Below are 17,711 nucleotides of genomic sequence, written 5' to 3'. Positions count from 1 at the left end.
GGAGAAATTGCTTTTACATATTACAAATGCATTCCCTTTCACAGACTATTTCCTTCTCCTTGTCAGAAATTCACAGGCTACTACTGGATTCATGACATTCCTACAATCAGAAAAATTCTGTTTTCTTTTAGTATGATCACAAAAAAAGTAACAGCAAAAGAATACCAGTTAAGACTAACAATTAGGATTACCAATTAAAATTAACAATTAAGCAATAGACCTTGAAAGACCTTGAAGTAAACTAAATGCTAGACAATTCCAAGTGATGATGGCATTTATAATTCTCAGCATGACAATACTTTTCAATAGTTCAAAGCTGGTGACAATGTGCAGTTTGTAATTTACTGTACATTCAGCTGGAACATGCACACATTCATTACAAAGTTCTGCCATACATATTTTTCTGCCACAAAAGAAATGTTTATAATATTCTCTTAGTATGTGATAGTTCAGCAGAGTAATATCTGAATGCTTTGATTCCAGTAAAGAAATTCTACTTCTTTACTTAGAGGGAATGAACAATCAAATGAAAATATTATTTGACTTACCAGCCATGGTGGTTGTGGTCCTTCCATGGGTAAGCTTTTCAGCTTTGCATTCTAGAATGGATAATTAAAAATATATTGACATTACTTCCTGCTTTTTGAAGCACCAGAAACTGTCCACTGCAGTCTCAATTATCATCCCAAACAAGCTTATTACATATGTTGCATAAGTAACACACACCCAATAAAACTGAAAATCCACTATGTTACTGATACTAAATAATATGAATTCTTAATGATAAAGGCTTATTTAAAATTTCAGAGAAAGCCTGTGCAATTTGTAGACTTTATGGCAAATCTGAAGAAAACAGTAATAAAAACTCAAAAGATTCAACAGACAATGGAACATTTCAGTAGTAATTATAATGAAGATAATGAAGATTGATAATGATAATGAAAAATAATTGATTAATAATGATAATTGATAATGAAGATTCTCACCTCTTCTTGGGACAATGACCTGAATTTAGTCTGATAACGACTTAATTCCACATTTAAACGATGGACCACTGTTTTCAAAGCATCATTTTCATCTACCAGCTCTTGTGCTTGTTGTCTGAGAGAAAGTAATTCTGTTGCCTCTCCTATTAAAACAAAAATCCAACAAGAAAGTTCCATTAAAATTCAAGGAATGTTCACAATAACTTGTTAATTATAATGAAAAACAAAAAAAATAAGCTAGAATAATAACCAATAACTTCTCTCAAAGAGAAAGAAAAATTGAAAAATCCCATGAAAACTACCAGCAAAAAACCCATTCTATTTCAAACAACAAGTGATTTTTTTTTTTTTTTAAATTATCATGTACTTATTCCTTAACAAAATTTTTAAAAATATGTTTGGAAACCACTTCTGCAAGCATACTTGCCTAATTCAATGACTTGAAACCTGCTGCTAGGGGAAAAGGTTGTAAGAAATTAGAAAAATTGAAACAAGATAAATACAGAAGAGCTTGTATGTTTCTCCCACCTTCTCTATGTGAGTTCTCTGCAGCTTCTTTAAGTCTTTTGTTTTCTTCTTCTAGCATCTTTAGCTTTAATTCCTGTTCTTTTATGAGCTGTTTTGTTCCCTCAAATTGCTGGACCACAGATTGGTATGCCTTTTTCAGAGTCCAATTTTCTTGTTTTAGTTCTCTGAACTTTTCTTTGCTTATATTTTCCCATACTTGCCTTGCCCGAGCAGACACGTCTGTAATGCCACAGAACAAGGTATTTAAATAGCAGCCAGACTGGAACAGGAGTTTCAGCAATAACAATCCATTCTTTCTAATAATAACATTATAATGAGTGATACTTTAAGATCTAGATCAGTATCCAGACTGGAATAGGAGTTTCAGCCAATTACAAACAATTTTTTTTCTAATATTAACATTGTATATGAATGATACTTTATTAGATCTAAATCAGTATCCAGACTGGAACAGGAGTTTCAGCAAATCAAAATCATTTTTTCTAATATTTACATTATATATGAGTGATACTTTTTAAGATCTAACCAGACTGGAATAGGAGTTTCAGCAAATTAAAATCTATTTTTTCCAATATCAACATTATAGATGAGTAACATTTTATAAGATTTAAATCAGCTCATGGCTCAAGATAAGACTAGGGAAAACAAAAAACCGTGGATTTGGAAAGAGAGCTGTGGAGTGGCTGCAATTTCCCATCTTTTCCCTCAGACACTAAAAATATTCATCCTTTTAATGAGTTTTGTGCCCTGCATGGACTAGTCAGTATTCTTGATCCCTGCAAATTTTAACCACCTATATTTACATGCCTTCCCACTGAACAGCTTCAGTGTCATTGAAGAGAAGTAACTGACCAATTCCTACAAAAGTAAACTTTTAGATTATCTGCAAAACTTTGGATATGTTGTTGCATCAGTAAAATGGATTTTCATACACACATGCATATTAATAAAGTGAAAATGTCTGACAAAGTCATTGAAAAATCCAAAGTACCTGGGGATGGTGGAGGTTTGTCATGTACCAGATTTTCAGCTACTGATTTTTCCTCCTAGCAGAGAAATAAAAAATGAGATAATCTGCTTTAACAGCATCACTGCTGAAGAACTTAAATAACATTTTTGAAGGAGTTTATTTTATATAAACTAAATTGAATGTTGCATTCACTGCTGATAATACTCAACTTATCATCTACTCATCTAGACATCATTTTATCAATTATCACTGCCATCAGTCACTTGTGGACACCTGAAACTCACTATTATCTTTAGTAGTCAGAAATGTACAGTTCTCAAAGCAATTATTTTACAGCTGACATAAAAGTCACAAACACAAAACTTCTTGATGAAACAGGAAGGGTATTCCTGCCACTTGTTAGCTTGTACAGAGTAAGACTTTAGAGCAGTCAATTAACTGGTTATCAGCAAATAAATTAAAATGTCAAGTGTTTTTCAGAGTTGAAGAACTTTGTTCTTGCTTTGCTGGAAAAAAAAATTGAAAATATTTGTATATTTTCAGAAGGGAAAGAATTACAGTGTCATTTATGCTAATATATTTACTTGAGGTGAAGGTGATGTAGAGATTTCTCCATGTTTTTATGAAACAGCAGTAAGTTTTGTAAGGATATGCTGTCATGTAATTTAACACACTGATGATACTGAGTGACACCAATGATTAAATGAGACAAAACTCATGAACAATTCCAAATAAATAGTTATGTGATTAAGAACTTGTAGAAAAAAGTTCTGATAACAATGGAAGAACTGACCATTTTCATAAACAATCTTCTGGCAAGTTGATCTAAGAAACTAAATTTTTGGGTATTCCTTTTCAAGCTTATGAAAGCAGTCAGATCAGCTCAAATAGAAAACTATACAAAAATGCAATAAAGTCAGGCTCAGAGTTTGAAAATTAACAGTATGAGCTATCCCTTGCTAGAGCATGCTCTCATTCTAAGTTTCTTTCACATGAGGAATATCAGACAATATACTATAAAAAAAAAAAAAGCAACAACTTTTCTATGGCTTATTTACCTATATAGTAGCATTTTTTTCAAAATGAATGATTAGCCATTCTCATATTCCAAAAGAAAAAGACTGCACAGTGCTAATAAATTAGCTTTCTTTTAAGTGACTGCAAACCTAGCAGCTTTTTATGACAGCCTATTTTCTAAAATGCATCATAAATCAACTTTTATAAAAGTCTTACCTTTAAATTCAAGCCCAGATTTTGGTCTTCTGTTAAAGAAAAACAGATCTTTCAGTCAATGAGAACAAAAATTATTTTAAGTCCATAAGCTCTAAGGGTTCATAAGGATATGTATGCACACATATAATAAATGCAAATAAATGTAAGAAAGTCCTTCCCAAAGCACAGATTAGATCATTAATTTTCCATTAACTCTTTCATGGTGTAGCAGGACATTGATGCGAGACCTCACTTTACCTCACAGTGGATAGGTGCAAGTAAGCTGGATTGTTGGCTTCTGTGATAAATTTAGAATTTAACTGAAGAACAAATGAAATATTGTCACTGATTTTACTGGACTCGAATCCTACTGCATCTCTGAACAAAACAATGTAATTCTGACAGCTTTCAAGGCCTGCAGCAGTTATTATGTACAAAAGGGATTAGAAAGAGTTTATATATCCTACATTTTCAGTTTAATGCCTTCTCTTCCCAAATGGTTTTATCAAAGCAACCATTCTTTCTGAATAGTGTTCTCTATGAAATAGAGAAATAAATAGACTCTACTGAAAAAATGAAATTGTGTCTTTGAATTTTATTCATGTTGGATCCAACATGAATAAAATTCAAAGACAAATTTTTGCAATTTGACTCAGTTTTGCTTCCTCTTTCCTATCCACTAGCTACAGAGTGCTACCATCTGTGGGAGATAAGAAAAATTTTATAAAATAAGGACCTGAGAGGCCTCTGTTCACTTCTGTTCCTTTCTGTCACCTCAGCTCATGGGAAAGCACTCTGGGAAAGCCTCAGCTAAGGGGGCAGCAAAAACCAAGTTACAAAACCTAAAAACCAAGTTGTGTAAACAGAAAACAAGCCATACAAGCAGTGTGTGCTCAGCTTGTGTTTGGGGTTCTGACTGCTCAGGGCACATGGGGACTCTGTGAGACCAAAAAGGGGATGGGGTAAAGGCAGACACCACTGCATGTTTATTCTGTTTCATGGCAATGGAAACAGGTAAGAGTTTACCCCCTGAAACAGCATTAAAAGGTTTTTTGCAATAAATAATCTTCCCTTGCAGCTGCTACCAGGAGTCTGTGTTTTTCATTCATTATTGCTACAACCATCCTCTGTAAAACTGCATTTTTCAGCTCCAAAATTAATTCTTCTTTCCCTACTCTTGATTTGAAAATAACAGACAAGATAATTATGCAAGAAAACTGCTACACCCATCTATTGGTGTTGCTCTATTGTTATAATTTTTTTCCACAATATTCTATTGTTATAAGAAAATTGCCTAAGGACAGATCCAGTAACAATCCAAAGGTCCCTAATCTAATGAAATTACTTAGTGAAAAAAAAATATTTGTGAATCTTAACAATTCAGTGCTTAGGTTGATATTCTGAGACTAATTATCATGTTTATTTCTCTATTCTGAAGAAACATCCTGACATCAATAATGATATGACTTTTGTAGAAGGTATAAGCAACACTACTGTCATGCCATTTGATTATTAAAACCTCAGGAAGTTTTTACTGCTGTTTTTTAGACAAGTAAAATAACAGATTTAAAAGCTTTTCCTCTATCTCTCTATCTCTAGCTTTTGGCTTGTTTTTTTTTTCTTTTGAACACTGCTAGTTTCTACAGCTGTTACTTTTTTCCATTTTATTTTTGAACACATTAGCACTCCAAAAAGTTCCAGATTACAAACCTGACTGTTTCAACAAAAGCATAGTAGAGAATGACTGCACTTTACAAGACAAGAGTTCACAAAACCTTTCTCCCCATTTCTTCATTTAACAGTGGCTGACAGTTCAGTGAGTATAGACCAATCTTTCCTCTTTATGCAGGTTTTTAATTTTCTATAACTATTAGAAACTGCTAAGTACTTAGTAGCATTTTTAACTGCCATTATAGAAAAGGAATATAATATTACAATATAGTATCATATTTATTGTATTAATTTTTTCCCAATGTTATTAAAAGCATAGCATTTTGACTTAAAGTAAGTTTACTTACCTTCTATTTGTACACTTGACTTATCCACTAGCACCTGACATTCAGCTTCATGGGAAGAAACCTCTTTCTTGTCAGCATTAGGAATAGGAGATGGTGGAAACTCTTCCTATGTAAAAATAAGACAAACCTCTCTAAATCATGAGGTCACTGTTAAAACAGCCCATGAACCTTGATACCTGTATGACACATTTAGTATAATTTTAACTCCCAGTCACATTCAGAATTGTTCACTAATATTTTAAAATAGTAATTTATAAAATTTGTTTCTTCTCTTGTTTTCTTGGCGGTTTTTTGTGGGTTTTTTTTTTGTGTTGCTGTTGTTTAGGGCCCTATGTAAATAAAATCTAAACCTTACAAGGATCAACAGGAGGTTAGCAAGTATGAAGTGATAAGTTCAAGCACTCTCTGTCACCTTCTTTGGTTACAAGAGTCCATGAAATTATTCTGTTTCCTTGCCTGCTGTGGCATAAGTAATCTCAATTATCAACCAATTATCTACTGTATCACTCTGTGAAGGATGAATGAACCACGAATGAACCACAATTAACATTATCTTTGCTGGTTTGCCCACTGATCACACAGCAGTATTCCACATATTCTCATATTCTACTCACTCTCCCCGCCCCCCTTTTTTTTTTCCCTTCCCCTTCTGTGGTATTTTCTGTGTTTCTTGTCATAGGGAGGAAATGATGAATTTTTAGAAGGCTAATTTATTATTTTATGATACTATATTAGAGAATACTGTAATAAAGTTATACTAAAGACTAGAGAAAGGATACAGACAGAAGGCTTAATAAGATACCAATGAAAAACTCCTGACTCTCACCAGAGCTCTGACACAGCTGACTGTGATTGGTCATTAAGTCAAAACAATTCACATTAAAACAATCAAACAATGACCAGTTTGATGATGATGATGACAATAATAGTTATAATAACAGTAATAATAATAGTAATAATAATAGTAATATCTAAACTACATTCTAAAGCAGCAAAACACAGGAGAAGCAATCAGATAATTATTGTTTTCATTTTTCTCTGAGGCTTCTCAGCTTCCCAGGAGAAGAAATCCTGGGCAAGGGGACTTTTCAGAAAATGTGACAGTGACACCCTTCCCTCCTCTTACCAGCTACTGTTTCTGCACCTTGGGGTGTTTTATGGATTCTTCCACGTTTTGGGATTTGTGGTGTATATTCTAAAGCTGATGGTCATACTTTACTGGTGCTGGGTTTTTTTGAAGAGGCATTTTTTAAGAGATCTTTATTTGCCTTTTTCCTACTCAGATACTTCTTCCTGTTTCTTAAATTTTTGTCTCATTTTTGATTTAATTTTAAATGTGCCTTTGGAGTATTAAATTCATTACTGTTTAAGACAATCCAAAATTATATCATACATAAATTCCCTGGTCTTCAGGAAAAGGTTATTTATTTTTGATTCTGAATCTTCCCATTTCTACATAGGCCTGTGCTCATTAGCACAATACTGAACCCTTAACTAAGCTTTCACCATCTAATAGTAAAATTACTACTGCTTTTAACAAATTATCTACTGTGTAAGTACCATGCTCAATATAAATTATTGGACATTTTACAAGACTATGCATTATTATTATTATATATAATTATGCATGATAATTATATGCAATACCAGTGTGCTCCTAATAACCAGAGAAACTCTGTGACAATCAACAAATCTAGAAAATTCATGTAAGAGTAAATGAATCACAAAAATTAGCATGTGAAATAAATATTGAATACATGTGAAGAGTAAGAAGAGAATAAAAAGCATCTGAGATATGAGCATGCATTAATATATTAAAACATGGTAAAGGAACTAATGCATTTAAAAATTTTACCTTTTTAGTTTTGCAGGGAACAGAATAAATAGCATTGGTGCTAGAGCTTCCTTCCCTTTTCTCATTACTCTGGCAGCTGGACTCTGCCTCTTTATCAGCATCTGAAAGATATGTGTCCATGTCCTCATCTTCACCATCATTGCCTGATATTTCCAGGGACTGTAGAGGAGATCTGTCACAACCATCGAGGTTCCAGTTAGATCTGCAAAAAGCAATTTAATAATTTAATGCCTGTTTCAGCACTGCCTACTCTTCAAAACAACCCAACACCAGTAAAGAAGAACCAGCAGTCTTACAACGTACACGAGTCCAAAGAGACACAGAGAAATCTAGGCTTGCCTTCATTCCTTGTTGGCTGAACAAGGAACGAAGGCAGAAACAGGACAGCAAGCAAGAGGCAGCAGAAACTCCTCAGCTGTAGCTGAACTTTTTAGCTCCTGGAAGGAGGGGCAAAACAGCTCCAGTGCAGGGAAAACCCCAGAGCAGCAGCCCTGGCTCCCAAACACGGCAGAGAAACTCCCAGGGACTGCTCACTGGCACTGGCTGGGGCCTGGGCTTGGGCTGGGCAGAGCTCCTGCTGGGCACACACTGGCCCTGGGCTTCCCCAGAGCACAACAGCAAAAAGGGCCAAGCTGGCAAGCTCAGTGCCAAAGCAAAAATAACAATAATAAAAAAAAACCAAAAAAAACCAACCAAACAAACAAAAAAACCAAAACAATATGAAACAAACAAAAAGAAACCAACCAAAAAACAAACCCAATGCAAAAACAAACCCCAAAGCAAAAAAAAAACCCAAAGCAAAAAAAAAAAAACCCCAAAGCAAAAAAAAAAAAACCCCAAAGCAAAAAAAAAAAAACCCAAAGCAAAAACAAACCCCAAAGCAAAAACAAACCCCAAAAAACAAAACCCCAAAGCAAAGAAACCCCAAAGCAAAGAAACCCCAAAGCAAAGAAACCCCAAAGCAAAGAAACCCCAAAGCAAAGAAACCCCAAAGCAAAGAAACCCCAAAGCAAAGAAACCCCAAAAAACAAAACCCCAAAAAAACAAAAACCCAAAAAACCCCAACCAACCAAAAACCAAAACAAATCCAAAAAAACCCAGAAAAAAAAAAAAAAACAGAAAAACCCCCAAAAAAACCCCAAAAACCCAAAAAAACCAGCAAGAAAATAAAACCACAAAAAGAATTAGGCAAACCCCACAGAAACAGCAGGATCCTGGTCAGTGTGTCCAGTGGAACAAGCCCATGCCCCTCACCCTGCCCCAAACTCCCTCCGGACACCCCAGCTCAGCTCCATTCTTCTCAACAGCCCCAGAGCCAGGCAGGGTGGGGGCTGAAGCAGGGACAGCAGCCCCTGAGCACAAACTAACCCAAACAGATCAAAAACCCCAAATGGTACAGGATAATAAACCATCTCCAAGACAGTGTCTATGTGTATACTCTAAAACAGATAATTAACACTGGTACTACCTTTTCCTCTCTATCTTAAAATGCCAGATTAGAGACAGCTCTTAATTCTACCAAAAAGACAGTTTGAAATAATCATTTTAGTACAAAGGACATATCTTGCATGTAAATCAAGTGATTCTTCAGTTCATCACCGAGGAGTTCATTCTGTAAAATTGATCATCATTTGACAGAAACAGTATGTGACTTTAGTTATGACTGTTGTACAATCAAAATCTGCCTCTTTGAGAATTGTATGTGTGACACCACTTTACAAGAAACAGAATAAGGATTGTTATGTTGGAGATTTTTTCAGAAATGGCTTAGAAGGCAGCTGTGAGGAGCAAATTCTCACAGCCTGTTTCTGTAAACAGCAGAAGTTCTCAGGTTGTTTTTAATTACAAGTAAAAGTGACAAACATGAAGGCCTTGAGAACCTTGCATACCAGGGTTCTCAGGCAGCTTTCTCATAACAAGTAGATATTCTCTCTTTGGCTGTTTTGGGAAAGCAAAATTAAGTTTTGAGAACCCAAATCTTGGTATTGGAAACATAAGGAGGGGTTGGTGTGTTATCTCTGACCTATTGTGAGCTCGGGTTTGCAATATGCATGAACTTAATTAACACGGTTATAAAAAGTGACTGATTGAGTGAATAAACGGAGTCAGATGCTGAACAAGGAAGTTGGGTCTCTCCCTCCATTTTCAATATTGTTAGAGACTTCAGACTGAATTTATGGTATGGTAAGAAAAAAGTAAGTAGCTGTAACAACAGCTGTAACAAATTTTACCAGTTTGCCATCACTCTGGTAAAACTGACCACTGAGAGATTCCAAGGTATCATTTATCACCACAATTTCAGGTATCAAACCAGAAAGCATACACTACCCTATTCCAAGCTCTGTGACTGTTGCATATGGCTCCAAACATTCTTGCTCCAAGAAGGTGGAATCACCTTCAGAGAGGGATCTCTGCCGAGGCTGAGGAATAGCAACAGTGCGCCCTGTTAGTGTTGTTGCAAGGATTGCTGCTGCTAGAGCAGACCTGCAAGGAAACACAATAAAGCAATGAAGCAATACTGGTGCTTTCCCTGTGCTCCACATTTTATAACTTTTCCTTTGCAAAATGTCTTCATTATTTAATCAAAGCAAAACGTTCACAGTTAACAAGCATAAATATCAGTGACTGCTGTGGGATTGGTTATAAACTATAACCTCCTGTCACAGACATCTTTTATAAAAAATGCTTTCCTTAGGATTTTTCCTCCTGAGAAGCTGAGAGACCTCAGGAACAAAATGTAAACAATGGTTATCTGCTGCTGTAGAATGCAACAGGTGCATCTGTGATTATCCCATGTTAGATGTTTGTAATTAATGGCCAACCACAGTCAGCTGGCTCAGACAAAGAGCCAAACCACAAACCTTTGTTATCATTCTTTGCTATTCTATTCTTAGCCAGTCTTCTGATGAAACCTTTTCTTCTATTCTTTTAGTATAGTTTTAATGTAATATATACAATGAAATAATAAATCAGCCTTCTGAAACATGGAGTCAGATCCTCATCCAAGAACCCCTGTGAGCACCATCACAACCTCCCAAAGCAAAGCACAAAACAATGCAGCTATCCAAGAGCAAGGTACAATATCTATTGGTTTTCCCAAATCACATGCATGAAAATCATGGAATATACCAAGTTTCCCAAAATTTACATCAATAATTTACAGTATTTAGCACTCACTTCAGCCATAACAACACTACCTTGTGCTGTGTTGAAAAGGTCTTCCATGTCCTGCTATTTTGTCTCCATTATTCCCTACTCTAAACCTTTTACTGATGACTCTGAAGTTGTTAATAAGTGTTGGCACACTGCAAACCAGGACAAGCAAACAGAAGTGCCTACTTGTGTGATGCTGTGGAGTACAGAGAAGGGTATGATGAAAAGGAAAAATAAGCAGTAACTAAGATTAAAGCAGTGAAAAGCTGAGAACTGTAAAATGAATGACAAGAACTTGAGGCCAAAAAGGAAGAAGAAATTAATTAGAATTAAGTAGGAATGTTACGGACACTAAGAAGGCCACAGAAAACAACCAGAATGCAGAAAAAACAGAATAAAAACTAAGAAACTACAACTTAAAAGAAAAATAATTTGCATGTTTCCAATCCAGCGTGGTGTTACATACCAGTTTTTGAAGTCCCTGGTATGGAAGCAAGGCTTAATTTATGTTTTTCTAATGAGCTGACATTTCCTGACTCACAGCACTCGTGCTGCTGCAGTTCTACACTCTACTGTAGCAGCCAAATTTAAAATTCCATTAACTTTAAATAGTCCATTTGTCTTTAATTGACTCAGACAAGTCACATGTTCACAACAGTTACTGTCCTGAATATTTACCATGCTTAGGAGTGGGGAAAAAAAGTTCAGAGTGAGAAATTTCCCTCCTTAAAAACATTATTTTGATGAAAAGTTCTGTAAATATTGTAAAGACACGCAATTCTTCTAATCAGATTTTTCTAGTATGCTACAATACCTGATGAAACAACAAAAAATATCAAAAAAAAAGAAAAAATAATATTAAAAACCCCAAAAAGCAAGACATACCTGGGCCTTTCTGGAGAAGGGTTTGGACTACGAGGGGGAGGGGTGCGGGGAACTGCAGGTTTAGGAGCTATGGTAGCAGCAGGGACCAGGCCATGAGCTATGTGTTTCTAAATGATTTAAAATAAAATTAGTTGACAATGATTGTAAGGATTACAATGAGAAAAAAAACACACAAAACTGAATGTGCACAGAAACTAACAATGCAAAATAATGTAAACAGGAAGAACAATGACATGCAATTAATGTAAACAGAAGACTTGAAATGGCATTTCATTCCCCTTAAAGTCAGAACACCATGTAAAGCTGAAAAGTTCATTTCACATTTATCAACAGCTGCTCTTGAAAGTTAGAAATGTAATTTACATGAGACCCATTAATGTACACTTTCTATCCACTATATCACAATTTGCAAAACCAGAATTTCAACTTACTCATCTTTTTCCTATAGATACACCAGAAAAACTGGACTAGAAAACATCTTTTTCAAAATATCAGAATGCTGCTTCAAACGAACAATATTAGTCCCTTTCTTCTAGTTTGTCAATCCTCAGTCATAGCAGTATGAGACAGAAAAAAAAACCTCACTACCACTAAGCCTTGCAGTCAAAAGTTCAACCTTAATTATAAAAAAAAACCAAAAAACCAATACATTTTTTCCATCAGCAAACACAATATTTTTTTTAAAATGGTATAACATTAAATACCAGCTCAGAAAAAATGGGACCAGAGCTCCTGCAAAAGTACTGTGAAGGAAACTGGATGCTGGTTGAGGTTGAAGGGAGCTCTGGAGATTGTCCAGCTCCTGCTGGAAGCTTGGTCACCCACGAGAGGGTTCCTTGGTGTCCTGTCATGTCTTGTGTATCTCCAGCCTGCACAATGCTGAGCCATCTCACAGTATTTTATTATTATGTTTAAGTTGAATTGTCTGTGCTCATTACCTCTTGTCCTCTCTCTAGGCATCAGAAAATACTATGCCATAATAATCCATCACCTTCGGGCAGATATTACTTTTCTATGCAGTGAAACAGACTAAGTTCTTGCTATTTCTGCTACAGATCTTTTCTACCCCAATTATTCCGTAATTCACTTCTCCAACAGGAGAATGAAGATGAAAACTGGGAAATATTTCTGGTTTTTTATGAAGTCACATAAAATAAATAGTGCGTTAAAAGACTGCCTTTTTACTCAGCCATGCAAACTCACTGCTCCCTAATTCTGCATGTGTGTCTGGCATGCACCATTTCGTCTATTGCAGGCTGTTGACTGCAGACACGACTGACTGACCCTGCTAAGGCTACCAGGGAACACAGCCGAAGCAAAAGTCATCCCATGGTAAAAGTATGACAACAACAGAAGATCAATACTTTCACTGCAGTAATAAACAAAAATTCATTTAGTTCAATACGTTGGAAGAGTACACCGGCACAACTGCTGATAACCGCACAGCCTTTGGCTGCCTTGGGCCAGAACTTTTATCAGCTCACTTTACAGTGAACGGTGCTTTGAGGATGGGCTCGGCAAGAGCTGGGAGCGAGCGAGCTGCGCTGCCAGCCCGGCCACGGGGAAGGGAAGGGAAAAGGGAAGGGAAGCTCGGCGTTCCTGAAAAGCCAAGCAGGCCGGGATTGAGGGAAAGGAACGCACCAGCCCCCAGACACCATTTTATCTTGGCTTGGCTTGATTTTTCTCCCCAGTTTTCACTTTTAAGTGCTCAGCGATCATGGGCATCACCCCTGGCCCCAGCCGCGCACAGACCCCCGCGCCCTGCTGTCCCCGCTCACGGTAAAGGAGCCCCATGCCGGCACAGCGATACTCACGAAGGGGCCCCTGCGGCCTCTCCTGAACAGGAACGCCATCGGGACGGGACGGGACGGCTCCAACCACCGCCTCACGGCCGCCTCCTCGCCGCGTCGGACGCTTCGCCTTCGCGACCCGCCTGGAAACAAAGGCACGGCGGATTTGCTGCGGGCCCGAGCTCCTCCAGTCAGCGCAGGCCTTACTCAGCCTCGCTCGGCCGTAGCAACAGCTCCGGCTGCGGCCCGCCCTCCTCTCCTCCGCTCCTCCTCCGCCCGCGGCCTGTGGAGCTCCCGCTGCCGCTTCCCGGTACCGCTGCCCGGCGGGCCCTTGGCTGCCGTGGGCGGCTCCTCCGGGCCGGGCGGCTCCTCCGGGCCGGGCAGCGCCCCTGCGGTCTCCGCCGTGGGATGTGTGTCGGTGTGGTACCGGCTTGCCTGCGGTGCTTGTCCTTTAGTTCATGCCTCAGCCTCCAAGGCTCGTTAAAGTCAACACCGCTAAAACTGGCAAACCTGGACATAATCCCTCCCGCCTTTTAATAATTGGTCTGGAGACTTCCACCAGCGGAGGGATGGAGGTGCCTCTGGAGTCGGCTTTGTAATTCAGGAAGATTTCCTCGCAGCAAGTTGGATGAAGGTATGGAAAAGGCAATGTGGGATTTTTCACCGTCTGTGTGTTTTAATTCAGGCTGAGCGGTAAAGCTGAAAGTGGAATTTGCAAGTTAACAGCATGTATTAAGTGAACAGAGCTGCTGGCCGATTTTCACCTTAGCTGTAAGGAAGCTTGTGGAAGGAGATAGTGTCTCTTCCAGAATATTGCATCCTAAGCTTAAAATTTATAAACTTGCAACAGGTTTGTAAAATGTGTTGATGTTTTTCCACGTTTCTTTCTAGGGTGTAACTGCTGCTGAAGGAGGATTTTAAAGGAGGGCTGATGACAACAAAAGCAAACTCTCCTGTGACAGCAGGATCTATAGTTGTCCCTTTAGGGCATGTCATTGGAAACGAGAAGTGGAGAGGCTCGGAGCTGGCCCAAAGGCTACAAGGTAAGCACAAGGTGGAAGAGAAAAAGCAAGTCAGGCAAAACATTCCCTTTGGTTGCCCAGTAACATTGAGAACAGCTGGAATATGCTTTACTCTGTGCCTGACTGGTCCCATATTTGTGGTATGGACTGTTAGCAGGCTGAAAGATCCCGTTTGTTTGTCATAAATCTGTGTGATCAGCTCGGTTTTCAGAGCACTGCAGGGAAGCAGCAGAATCTGCTGGTGTGGGGCTTTGCAGATTTGCATCTCCCCTGATCTCCCTTGAATTTACATCTGTACTCTGCTACCGTCCTGCTGGCACAACAAACTAAATTCTGATGCTCCCTCCAGCAAAGCATGTGATATTTTTGTTCAACTCCACAGTTTACTGGGCAGCTTTAGTGCTTTAAAATCTGTGGATTGGAACTGCTATTAATTTGCATTACTAAAGATAGTTTGGACTGCTTGTAATAGATTTACTTAAAGGAAAAAAAAAAGCTTTTTATAAAGTTCATTATCAAGTCACTAGAATTATTGACACTTTAGGAAGGCTGTGCTGTGAAATAATTGTTAGTATGTTTTCAACTACTGTGTTTTTTCTTCCAACAATCTCACCCTAAGGGAAAGTTAGACTCATCTTTGAAGATGGCTTGGGACTGGTGGACTTTCATCTTCCAAACAGAACTTGCATTTTACTTATTTCTGAAGCAGATTTGGTTGCAGGGGATGAATTCAAACGAAGATTGGTGAAGTTTAGAAATGTAAGTATATAGAGAGAAGAGTTTTCACTTGATACTTGTTTATTCCATGCTTCTGAAAACATTCTTCTTGTATTTTTTTTAATTCCATTGGAGATGACCTTTTGGGATAATTTTCATGTGGGAACAGAAAAATTCTGCAGCTGTATTAAATCTCTGTCCTGTTGCTGCAACTTACATTCTTCCTCTGATTTGCTATTAGGCAGCTCATACTTAAAAGAATTTCTCTCTGTTACATTGCATTAACTTGTCATTAACAAGGTTTCTCCTAATACCTTTTTCCTTTCAATACAGGCCAGCAGTCTGAGGGGAATTGTAATCGTAGAGAAAACCCCAATCAGTGATCAGTACTACCTAGGAGTGCAAAAACTTGTGGTACTCGAACTTGGCATGGTGTTGCTTCCTGTGGCAAATCAAGGAGAAGCTTCTCAGCTTATTATTCAACTAGTAAGTTTCTGAGTTATATTAAAATATGAGATGTATAGCAAAGCAGGTAAGTTTGTGTTATATTAAAATATGAGATGTATTTCAAAGCAGGTAGATCTCCTCAATGGTAATTTCAGAGAGAATACACAGGATCTTAAAGGAGCACAATATCATTTGAATGTAAGGAATAAATCTTCTGCAACAGTAATGCAGTAGTAGAGTTCAGTGGAAAGAAGGCTCATTTGGGAACAAAGAAAAGAGGCTGAAGAATATGATCTTGGATTTTTTAATGTAATCTTGTATGAGGTGCCCACTAGGTGGCATTAGGGAAATTATCACTGTCAAAATCAACTTGAGATTTGGCTTTCTCTAAGGCTAGGGAAACTGTTTTAAAATTGTTTCTTGTTACCCTTTCTCTGGCTGCATCCAAAAGGTGACAAAACCAATTGTTTTCTTTTGTTGTTGCTATTAAGGAATTGTTGGTTTCTGTGGTGGTGTTTGCAGAGGTCCCAGGATGAGGGAAGAGATGAGAATCTTGACTTCATAATTCAGAAGGCTGATTTATTATTTTATGATATACATTATATTAAAAGAAAATTATATATTAAAACTATACTAAAAGAATTGAAGAAAGGATTTCATCAGAAGGCAGGAAAGGTGCGGAAAGGAAAGGAAAGGAAAGGAAAGGAAAGGAAAATCTTGTGACTGACCATGCAGTCTGAGACAGCTGATTGTGATTGGCCATTAATTAAAAACAACCACCTGAGACCAATCCCAGATGCACCTGTTGCATTCCACAGCAGCAGATAACCATTGTTTACATTTCATTTCTGAGGCTTCTCAGGAGAAAAGATCCTAAGGAAAGGATTTGTCATAAAAAATGTTGTTTGTGCCAGGTTTCCTAGTAAGGTTTTGTCGAACCGCATCCCGTAAGGGAGCACAGGTAAGGAGGGAGTTTGTATTTACACCTTCCTGGCGGCTGCACTGAATGCTGAGAGATGAAGCCGAGCGAGGAGGAGCAGGAGCGCTGGGTATCGCTGACGGCTCTCTCTGTTCCAGGGCTATGCAGGAGCGCTGGGTGTCGCTGACAGCTCTCTCTGTTCCAGGGCTGTGCAGGAGCGCTGGGTGCCGCTCTCTCTGGCCGCGGGGCTGTGCAGGAGCGCTGGGTGTCGCTGACAGCTCTCTCTGTTCCAGGGCTGTGCAGGAGCGCTGGGTGCCGCTCTCTCTGTTAGCGGGGCTGTGCAGGAGCGCTGGGTGTCGCTGACAGCTCTCTCTGTTCCGGGGCTGTGCAGGAGCGCTGGGTGTCGCTGACGGCTCTCTCTGTTCCGGGGCTGTGCAGGAGCGCTGGGTGTCGCTGACGGCTCTCTCTGTTCGCAGATGCGGGAGCAGAGCCGGGATCGCGGCTCCAACCCGTTCGTGGGCCGGCAGCGCGCCCGGCCGGCGGAGCCCGCGGTGCTGCAGGCGCTGCAGCGCATCCCCGGCGTGGGCAGAACTAAAGCTCTGCTCCTGCTGCAGCACTTCGGGAGCATCCACCGCCTCTGCAACGCGGACAGCCACGAGCTGGAGCAGGCAGTTGGATCAACAGTAGCACAACAGATTTATACTTTTCTACATTCCTGACGTGCACGTGCAGTGGTACTTTCCAAAACAAAACCTTGCGATTTTTCTTCTGAATTGCAACATTTTCACTGTAATAATCACATATCATTTTGATTTCTGTAATCATAGCTAGCAGCAACTGGCCTCTGATGCTTCTTTTTTACATCTGCTCTGTTCATGTAGATTAAGCTGTGGAAATTGCCTTGGAAAGAACTCTGTGTATTTTGTATCTATCTGGAACAAATAAAAAAGAAGAAATCTCTTTTTCAGCATCAGTTTTAAAAAATGGAAGAGCAATCTGCTTGCTTACTTTGGTCTTCCAGAAAAAACCACCATATGAATATGTGCATAGTAACTTCTCAGTAACTGGAAATATGTTATCTGTGTTTAAAAAGACAGCATATATTGCTTGAGAGATGCTTTTCACACACGTGCTGAAGGGAAAAGGCAATTTAACCCTTAGAAAATAGGATAAGAATATAACTTAAAATGCAAGATCTCAGGAAAAGCA

The 17,711-nt window shown here is 38.6% G+C and overlaps 2 protein-coding genes across 8 annotated transcripts in view; one reads left to right on the top strand and one right to left on the bottom strand.

Annotated features, from left to right (window-relative positions):
• The window catches only part of CEP89 (centrosomal protein 89), a 34,710-nt gene extending 21,055 nt beyond the window's left edge, over window positions 1-13,655 (bottom strand). For 3 of the 6 annotated variants that reach the window (XM_074551078.1, XM_074551080.1, XM_074551079.1), the window contains exons 1-10: window positions 13,422-13,655; window positions 11,608-11,714; window positions 9,898-10,053; window positions 7,570-7,771; window positions 5,715-5,820; window positions 3,718-3,746; window positions 2,506-2,560; window positions 1,515-1,733; window positions 987-1,129; window positions 549-599 (exon numbers count right to left, since the gene is read on the bottom strand). In XM_074551078.1, coding sequence (XP_074407179.1) covers window positions 549-599; window positions 987-1,129; window positions 1,515-1,733; window positions 2,506-2,560; window positions 3,718-3,746; window positions 5,715-5,820; window positions 7,570-7,771; window positions 9,898-10,053; window positions 11,608-11,714; window positions 13,422-13,460 — 1,107 coding nt within the window. In that variant the 5' untranslated portion in view covers window positions 13,461-13,655. The remainder of the gene's footprint in view (window positions 1-548; window positions 600-986; window positions 1,130-1,514; window positions 1,734-2,505; window positions 2,561-3,717; window positions 3,747-5,714; window positions 5,821-7,569; window positions 7,772-9,897; window positions 10,054-11,607; window positions 11,715-13,421) is intronic. The other 3 variants (XM_074551082.1, XM_074551081.1, XM_074551083.1) reach the window with 3 other exon arrangements.
• On the top strand, window positions 13,189-17,467 carry FAAP24 (FA core complex associated protein 24). Of its 2 annotated transcripts, none has more exons than XM_074551085.1 (5): window positions 13,189-13,552; window positions 14,289-14,440; window positions 15,039-15,178; window positions 15,470-15,622; window positions 16,979-17,467. In XM_074551085.1, exons 2-5 carry the CDS (start codon window positions 14,329-14,331, stop codon window positions 17,219-17,221), a joined length of 648 nt encoding a protein of 215 aa, XP_074407186.1. In that variant the 5' UTR covers window positions 13,189-13,552; window positions 14,289-14,328; the 3' UTR covers window positions 17,222-17,467. The 2 variants fall into 2 exon arrangements, with proteins under 2 accessions (XP_074407186.1, XP_005492602.2); XM_005492545.3 differs by lacking the exon at window positions 13,189-13,552 and adding an exon at window positions 13,670-14,031.
• The last annotated feature ends 244 nt before the right edge of the window (window positions 17,468-17,711 follow it).

Source organism: Zonotrichia albicollis, chromosome 13 (assembly GCF_047830755.1).
Source record: "Zonotrichia albicollis isolate bZonAlb1 chromosome 13, bZonAlb1.hap1, whole genome shotgun sequence".
NCBI lineage: Eukaryota > Metazoa > Chordata > Aves > Passeriformes > Passerellidae > Zonotrichia > Zonotrichia albicollis.
Note: the sequence above shows the minus strand (reverse complement) of the source record. Positions and strands in the feature narration are given on the sequence as shown.

Bases quoted from the DNA above. Each gene is read 5' to 3' on its own strand.
- FAAP24 (XM_074551085.1), top strand. From the start codon at position 14,329: ATGACAACAAAAGCAAACTCTCCTGTGACAGCAGGATCTATAGTTGTC. The intron at 15,179-15,469 runs GTAAGTATATAG...CTTTCAATACAG, and splicing joins GATTGGTGAAGTTTAGAAAT to GCCAGCAGTCTGAGGGGAAT. The intron at 15,623-16,978 runs GTAAGTTTCTGA...CTCTGTTCGCAG, and splicing joins CTCAGCTTATTATTCAACTA to ATGCGGGAGCAGAGCCGGGA.